Raw genomic sequence first — 8,615 nt, forward strand, 5'->3', positions numbered from 1 at the left:
ACGATTCCCCGCCATTGCTTCCGCTGCAGTAAGGCCCCAGTTGTGTGGAAGAATTCAGAGAAACTATTCTGTGCCTTCTCCCTGGTCGTAGCTTCCGCGTGGGGTGCTGGCCGGGCTGGGGTTCACCAGCTGCTCTGCGCGGCTTCTCAGCAGCGTTTGGGCCCTGGAGGGAGGGGGCTCACTCGCCCACGGGTTGGCCTCATCTGCTCTTGGGACTTAGAGCCTGCGTGTGTGATAGGTGGCATCTGTGAATCTCGTTCGCTAAGTCCCTGTCCTTATGAATCCCTATGAAATTTTCAGATGCAAGTGACTCCCACCAAATAGAAACCGCCTCCCCAGTCAAGGACAGTAAGGTAAGTCTGGGCAGTGGCTTTGGAGGACGCACTCGCTAGGAATGCGTGCTCACTGGTAGGGTGGACGGCCCGTGGTCCTAAGGACATACCGCCTCCCCCCTGTTACTCACGTACCCGGAAACTGCCTGTAGGCTTGCCAGGCATCACCTCCATGGTCCTGAGCAGGGCGAGCCTCCCCAGCCGGGGGCTCTGGCGTGGACGTTGGGCAGCCCGCCCTGTAACCTCCAGGCGTAGTGGCTCTCAACTGTAAAATGGGGCACAGGAGCACTCCTCCACGGCAGACTGTGGGGATCAGGCTGGGTCGCACACAGAGGCCCTGAACTGGGTGCTCCACGCCTAGTGGGTGTCCCGCTGTTACTCTGTGATTGACCCCCAGTTCCTCCCTTTGATTTGACTTCCAGCCCCTGGTCGAACGGTTTGAGACATTCTGCCTGGACCCCTCGCTCGTCACCAAGCAGGCCAGCCTCGTGCACTTCCCGCCGGGATTCCAGCCCATCCCTTGCAAGCCCCTGTTCTTTGACCTGGCCCTCAACCACGTGGCCTTCCCACCTCTTGAGGACAAGCTGGAGCAGAAGACCAAGAGCGGCCTCACTGGCTACATCAAGGGGATCTTCGGGTTCAGGAGCTAACCGGGCTCTTCCTGGGGGCAGGGGAGGTGCTGACGCAGTGTGTGTGACGAGGAAACCGCCGCGAGTTCCGTGACATTAAATCCAGGTCCGCATTGGCCCAGGGCAGGAGTGTGACAGCCTCAGCCCTGCGTCCCTTGTCTTGTGTGTTCGTGCCCTTACATCCTTGACCATCGTGCTGGGGGGCTCCCTGCTGTCTTCTGCTACATGTGTGCGGGGTCCCTCTGTCCACTGCTCCCGGGGGCGGGCGCTGCCCTCGGTCCTGCGTGAGCTGTGATTGATTTCCTGTGGTCAGTGTGTGTTCGGGCAGGAGGTTCACACCAGGCACAGAAGGGGGTTCGGAACGTTCCGTCCCGTTTCTTCAGTCCCGCGGGTTTGATACGAACTCCTTGCTGTGAGCACCCAGAATCCTGTGAGAAGTTGGCTCGTGACTAGGACACGTGGGCCCCGTCCCCAGAGCACCACAGGCAGCCTCACCCCCCACCTCCACGTGAAAGCGAAGTTTCCAGAACAAGCAAAGAGCTCTATTTTTAGAAGAAATGTGTTACACTCAGAAATGATGAAAACAAATCTTATATTAAAAGGCAAAGATGCTGGAGACTGTGCCCGCTTCTTTCACGCCCCCCTCACACCCACACCCAGCCTCAGGGCCCTCCTCGGGGACCCGGGGCACCGTCCTGCTGCGTCCGTGTGCCCCGACTTCCTGGCAGAGCGAGTGTGATGCCAGATAAGGGAGTTAGACACACTGTAATTTTTAGGTGCCAGTCAGTTTCTTACACTACCCCTTTATTTTTTCCTGAGTCACATTTCTATTACAGTAACAATAATAAGTCAGAAAAGCAAGTGTGTGGAAGCAAGGAATGAAAGTGACCTCAGCGTGAGACATCCCTGAAACTCTGAATCGCTTTGGAAGTAGAAACTCATCCCCAGGAAAGAGAATCCACCGCGGGAACGTTGGCTCACGTGTGGTTCCGCCACGGGGCCGCTAGCGCAACTCGAGAAGGCTGAGCGGTGGCAGACCTGAGGACGCCAGGGCCAGGTGGCACCCCGCGGTGGGCAGGAGGGCGCCTCGTCCTCCCAGTGAAGTGCAGGAAGAGGCTGCCGGGCGGTGGGAGAGAATCTAGAGACTGTGCTAGAGCTGAGCGCTGCCAGGCCCCGAGGGGCTCCCACCAAAACCGCATCACCCCACCCCCCGGGAGTTCCTTTGGGTCGCAGAACCCCAGGAAGTGACTGGTTTTAAAAGGAAAGTTTCATAGCCTCTGCGACACAAGTTAGGGTGTCCTCCTGAAATGGAACAGATGGTCTTAGGTTGTGTCCCTGGATATTTGTCCCCAAGGGTCAGCGCCTAATGGGCTGAGGGAGGCTGGGGGCTTTTGTCCTTCCTCGCCGCCCTCCAGCAGCCCAGTGTGCTCAGCCCCACCAGGGCAGTGGTCCAGGCTCCGCATCCCCCTTGCCTCCTTGCTCTGACCTTGGCCACAGCCACCCCTGGGCTGTCCTCCGGCACCAGGAACCCAGGGAGAGGCCCCAGCCTGCCGGTGCCAGTGTCTGCGGCACTGGGTGGGCCCCAGGCTGGGGCAGCTCCTGTCCTCATCCTCTGGGAAGGTGTCCCTTGCCTGTGGCCCTTCAAGCTCCCGCCTTCACAGAGTGCCGGCTTCAGGCGTCCCGGTCCCAGCTCTCCTGAGCAGTTCCTTCTGGTGTCCCTGCTGGCTGCTCTGACCAGGAGTGGCTGTCCTCAGCCAGGGAGGCTATGACAGGAAGTGTTCCGTATTGTAAGTACGTATTTCCATAGGGGACAGCTGGCAGGGCCGAGTCCCCGGTTAGCTCGTGCATCCCTTCCCATAGGATCCCGGGACGTGAAACGGGCTGTGTTGTGGGGGACGGAGTGCCAAGAGCAGACCCCCATCCCGTCCTCAGGCCCGGGGAGCGGCTGTCGCCTCTCAGGGGAACAGGTTGAGTCAGGCCCTGGGCCAATGGGTTCAAGAGTGAAACCACGAGGGCCCACATGGTTCTTGCCCAGGGAGCAGGCGATGCCGGTCTGGGTGTAAGTAAGGAGTGGGCGTGGACACCCGCTTTGCTCCCGGGGGTCTTCCTGCCGTGCGGGCTGATGCCCCTCCGCCAGGGCGAGTTGTGGCAGTCAGCAGGTGTGACCCTGCAAGAATTCCGCCTCCCCAGGTCCAGAGCAGGAGGAAAGCTCTGTTCAGTCTGTATTTTTAAGACTGTTAATGATTTTTATTTTTCTTCTGGGGATGGTGATGGTCTTGCCCTGCGGGAGCACTGCTGGGGGACGCTGGCGTTAGTCATCGGGATCACGCTCAGCCCAGTTTGCCTTTCACCCTGTTGGTTGGTTAGAGGCGCGAGGCAGCGGGAATGGGGTTTTTCCTCCTTCCTTCTGCGTCGTTTGCTGTGCTGTCTGGTTTTACGTTAACGAAGTGAGAGCTCTGGGCTCCCTGTTTGAGACGAGACAGTGCTGGACTGGGCTCCGTCCCCATCACCTGCCAGCAGCTGGGGCCTTTCGCCCTGGCCATGGGGTAACCGCCTGGGCTGGCTGTGCACTCCTCCACCCAAAATGGCCCCGGACCATCGTCCGTCTTGCGTCTCGAAGCTGAGGCGCTACACTGGACTCCAGGGACCGGAAGGCGGGGCTCACTGTCCCCCTGCGCAAAGCTGACCTTCCGTACACTCGGCAGCGCTCATTACACGCAAAGCTAAGTGGTCCCAGAATTCTACACAGCACGCCACTGTCTCAGCCTTGGAAGGCTTGGAGCCCTCAGAGGTCGAGGAAGATGTCCAAAGATAGCAAAAATATGTGTTCTGATTTTTTGTTTTGAAGACACTTGTTGCTACAGAGGAGATGGAAACCAGATTTAGCTGTAGAATTTATCGATGTTCCAAAGCTCAGAGATAAATTGGAGACTGCCCGCATCCTGGCGGCAACAACTGGAAGGATCCGGCCTGTTGATGTGCTGGGTGTTGGAGATGCGGGGGGGAGCAGGGGGGCGAGGGGTGGGAGCACACAAGTGTCAGACACAGCCCCTGGCTGCAGGGGCTCTGCCCTGCCTGCTGGCACCGTCAGGCACGATGACACCCTGCATGTGTTAGCTAGCTGTGTCATTAGTTGGTACAAGTTAAAATATAATCTCAAATGACAAGGCCTGGTGGAATTCCTGTGGGAACCTTGGGCCTGACCTTTTCCAGCTGTGAAGGCAGGGCGATCTAAGGACCTCAGGTGTGTGTTTGCTTTTGCTTTTGCTTTGGGGGCAGGATTGTGGCAGCCTTGGCAGCTCTGTCAGAAGCCCGCAGAGACCTCCCAGGTAGGCAGGCGCTGCTTTCCTCCCAACCGCGGTGACGTTAATTGTCGGCAAGCGGGGCCCTGCTTCTCTGGCCCGGTGTTGAGCAGGTGGTTCGTTCACCTCCACGACCTGCAGCTACCTGTCCTCATGCTCAGTCTGTGGTGGGACGACCCCTCACCCCTTGGAAAAGAACCGCACCCTTTACGAGGCTGCCCGTACCCCAGGGATCCCGTGGCAGGAGGCAGGACAGGCAGGTGGCCGGGTCCCTGAGAGCGGTAACGGCAGTGAGCTGTCTGACCTGTGGAGCAGAGGGGCTGTGGGGGTCGCCATCTGTTCCTCCAACTTACGGAGGAAGAGGAAATGTGCAGAGGGCTTAGTACCCAGCAGGCGCTTGACCCAGGGGGACTCCCCAGCCCCCACCCCCACTGCTGCCCCAGCCCTGTCCTGGGCCCCGGGGAGCAGCCCCTGCCTGGCCAGGGCGGAACCTGTGGCCGTCTCCTCTTCCTGACGGCAGCCTGGGCCCGTCTGAGCCTGCGGTCCGGTGCACGTGGGCAGCTCTGCCCTGCGCTGGCGAGGACACCCTGCCCTCCGCAGCGGCGCCTCTGCCTCCTGGAGCCGCGGCCTGCCAGGGCCCAGCACTGCCGTGCGCCGACGGCTGAGTGCCGTGAGCGGCCCGTGTGCGCTTCCCAGTTTCCTGGCAGTAAAGACTGATTGCGGGTTGGTCTATGCAGACTGCTGGCAGCTCTTTATTTTTTTCCCGTTTGGTCATTTTGCAACCCTTTTTGTTCCTCAGACCGGGGCTCAGTGGGACTTCACCTCTTCGGTAAAACCGCTGTAGCTCTGCAGCAGCCGCGCCCCGCTGTGGACCCGAGGGGCACTCGGTTACCTAGCTGCCTCCATCAGCCCCGCGCGTCTTCAGGCCAGGGCCACGGGTCCCCAGACCTAGCCGTTAAGGCTGGCCATTCTTCAAGGCGGCAGAGGGGCCCAGAGCCCAGGGCACCTGGGAGACCCGGGGGCCCGGAAATGTGGGCTGTGCAGCACTGGGACCACGGACGACCAGGGGCCGGCACCGTTGCCCAAGGCGGGGGGAGGGACGTGTACTCAGGGCAGCCTCCGTCTCGCCCTCCCCGCCAGGCTTGGGACTGGACTCCCGAGGTCTCCTCCCAGTTCTCTGCCTTGCCACCTAGTATGGGGAACCGTGTTCTCCCAATGCAGGCAGTGTGTTTGAGTCGCTACCTCTAGGCTTCCTGTAAAAGGCCCCAGGGGAACGGCCAGCACCTTTTCTGGCCTGCTCTGCTCCAGGTAGGCAACCAGGGTCACCTGCTTCTCTCTAGGCCGACGATCAGCGTTTCTTCTGATCAGACGCGCGGGGCAGACTTGCAGCCAAGAGGGAGCTTCCTCCAGATCGCTCTGTGGATTCCTGGGGCTGTGGCCTCTGCCTCCCCCGGGCACCTGTGGACAAAAGCAGGTTCATCTCCTGACCCCATTCCCAGCAGCCCTTGTCCCCTCTCATCCCAGCTGGTGGAGGGACCTTCACTCCTCAGTGAGCCAAGGAAGGTAAGTTATCAGCCAGCTCGGACCCAAGGGTCCGGTGGCAGAGCTTTTGTATAAACAGAGGGCAGTTGCCTGAGATGGCAAAGCTTGTCCCGACAAGAGCTCACGGGCAGCCTGGCAGTTGACCCCATTGCTTCAGCAGGGAGGAGAGTGCCCTCCCGCGGGGGCCCCGTGAGCTGGAAGAGAGAGTGGGTAGCTTAAGCCCCAGAGCCCCATCCAAGCTGCCGCCCTGTTGCCTAGCTGTGTGCGTGCGTGCGTGCGTGCGTGCGAGGCAGCTTCGGAGCTGGAAGCCCGCCTGCTCCAGCCTCAGGCCGCGGGAGGCGTAAGCAGCCCCTCTCGGCCTGCCCGGGAGCTCCAGGCCAGGGAACAGGAGGGCGAAGCTGCTACTTCACGCCACAGCTGCATAGTGCTGGGGGGAGACTTGGGATCCGGTGATCTCAAACCCCTCGTCCAGGCCCGGGCTAGTGTGGCTCAGTGGATTGGGTGCCAGCCTGCGAACTGAAAGGTCGCCGGTTCGATCCCCAGTCAAGGCACAGGCCTGGGTTGCGGGCCAGGTCCCCAGTTGAGGATGTGAGAGAGGCAGCTGGTTAACGTTTCTCTCCCTCCTTCCCCCTCCCTTCACCTCTCTCTAAAAATAAATAAATAAAATAAAATAAAGAAAAGAAAGAAAAACCTCTCAGTCCACAGAGGAAGCAAATGCCACGCGAGCGGAAGGCCTTGGGGCAGGACAAGAAGCCAGGTCTGGGCTTCCTGCCTGGTTCAGAAGGAGGAGACGGGGCAGGGGCGAGGCCTAGGAAGGCTTTGAGCTGGGGCCCCTGCCAGCTTCTAGGTCAAAGCTGTTTGACAGAACTATACCGTGAGCCACAAACACAAGCCACATTTGAGTGCTAGCATTTCTAATAGCTGCATCAAAAAAGTAAAAAAGCAATGGGCGAAATTAATTTTTATTCATTTATTTTTTTGGTCTTTTAAAAAAATTTTATTGTTATTCTATTACAGTTATCCCATTTCCCCCCCAAAATTAATTTTTAAAAATACATTCCATTTAACTGTCTATCCACACTATAATTTTGACATGTAATCAATATACGTTATGGAGATACTTTACATCCTTTCTTCTTACTGCGCGGAGCTTACCCTCACGGCACATTTCGATTTGCACCGGCCACATTCATGTCCTCAAGAACCCCACAGGGCTCGTGGCTGCTGCATGGGGCCACCCAGGCCCACCCCTGCCTTCTGGAGGAGCAGCTCTTGTTTCTTTTCTCACATATTTAAAACCATCTGTCTGTCTTTGTCCTTTGGGGGCCAGGACGCTGCCACCAGAGCAGGAGCATCCCTCGGTGAGGGGAGCGCCGGCTCCGACCCAGCTGCCCTGCCCGCGGCAGGGCGGCCCTTGTCCTCAGCTGGGCTCCGATTGTCTTGGGCATTAGACAGTCACACCAGGGATTCAGCTCTTATTTTTCTTGCAGTGAATCAGTTAGCCCCGATCTCTGGGGCCTATGAGGGCCCCCATGGCGCCCATTTATTCCAGGAGGGCTTCTGCAGACAGGAGGCGAAGAGCAAAGGCTGCATCCCAGCCTGGCTGTCTTCCACCATGTGCCCTGTCCCAGGGGGCCGCAGCGCTCTCCCCCGCCCAGCTCAGGGGACCTCTCCTGGCTGGGGTCTGGACATCATCTCCCCCAGGGGCTCTGCCGCCAGTGATCACCTCCTCCCAGGGAGGAGCCTGCAGTCCCCGCGGAGGTGGGACAGGGAGTGAGCCGGGGGCTGCCTCTCCCTTCTGGCTCCCCTGGGCGTCGCCTAATCTCTGAGATAAGGAAGTGTGTGCTGACTCAGTCGGGATGAGAGACCCTGCAATCATTTAAACAAAAGGCTCCTCTCTGAGAACAGTTGATTGCCGGGTGCTACACTCGTGGTTAGAAGGAAATTGTCACCCAGGAGCAAAGGGGAGAGGGGCAGGGGCGGAGGCCGAGTGGCCTCTGGGCCCCACCTCCCCCCTCGCCCCGCCGCAGCCCCCGTGGGAACAGATCTACAGAGTCTGTCTGCCTTCCCGCTGCCCTCCCGCTCCACCCACTGCTGCTGTCAGCAGCCCCTCCAGGACGGGTGACTCCAGTGTCCCCTTTCCTCTCTGGGGCTCAGATTCAGTGGCTTGTCCATGAGATGCAGCCAAAAGGGACTCAGGCCTTTTCTGTCCCACCGGGGCAAGTGGCCAGTCTCAGGCCTCTGTCCCTGGCCTCCCCAGTCTGCTGGGACCTTTCCCTCTTCTCTGGGTGTTTGCTGCCCTCAGCTAGGCCTGCCAGGATGTCCCAGCGCTCCAGCCCCACTGGGGCACCTCCCACCCCTTGCCCCCCCAAACCCTCTGACCACCACTGCTGTAGAGATGCCTTTCGAGCTGGGCCCATGAAATGGGTCGGGGGCTGCCTCAGAAGAAGGCAGCTACCAAGATGACCTTTCTGGGACTCATCATGAGGAAAAGTCCAATAAACTGGCACCACGGTCGGCCACTCCATCTGACTTGAGAAAAGCCACCAGGGGCCACTTCCAGGGCACAGGAGGCAGGAACACTCAAGCACAGTGGGTCCCCAGGGGCTCAGCCAGCAGCACCTGAGGACTAACACTGGGAGCCCTTGGGGGAGGGGTCCAGGAGAATCCTTGCCCCTCTGGAGTTAGTCTGAGACTTCTGAGGGTCCCAGTCACGCCTGTCCTACTGCATCTGGCCCTAGAGCCACGAGCAGGCCAGATAACTGACACCGAGCCAGCCGGGAAGATGGCACGGCGGGACTGCCGGGTGG

The 8,615-nt window shown here is 59.6% G+C and overlaps 1 protein-coding gene across 2 annotated transcripts in view; it reads left to right on the forward strand.

The window, feature by feature from the left end:
* The window catches only part of SRP68 (signal recognition particle 68), a 28,301-nt gene extending 26,724 nt beyond the window's left edge, over positions 1-1,577 (forward strand). For both annotated transcript variants that reach the window (XM_090257872.1, XM_090257871.1), the window contains 2 exons: positions 301-353; positions 755-1,577. In XM_090257872.1, the coding sequence (XP_090113998.1) occupies positions 301-353; positions 755-982 (281 nt within the window). In that variant the 3' untranslated portion in view covers positions 983-1,577. The remainder of the gene's footprint in view (positions 1-300; positions 354-754) is intronic.
* Positions 1,578-8,615: the final 7,038 nt, after the last annotated feature.

The sequence above is a fragment of the Furipterus horrens genome, unplaced genomic scaffold, assembly GCF_987537825.1.
Source record: "Furipterus horrens unplaced genomic scaffold, mFurHor1.1.pri manual_scaffold_11, whole genome shotgun sequence".
NCBI lineage: Eukaryota > Metazoa > Chordata > Mammalia > Chiroptera > Furipteridae > Furipterus > Furipterus horrens.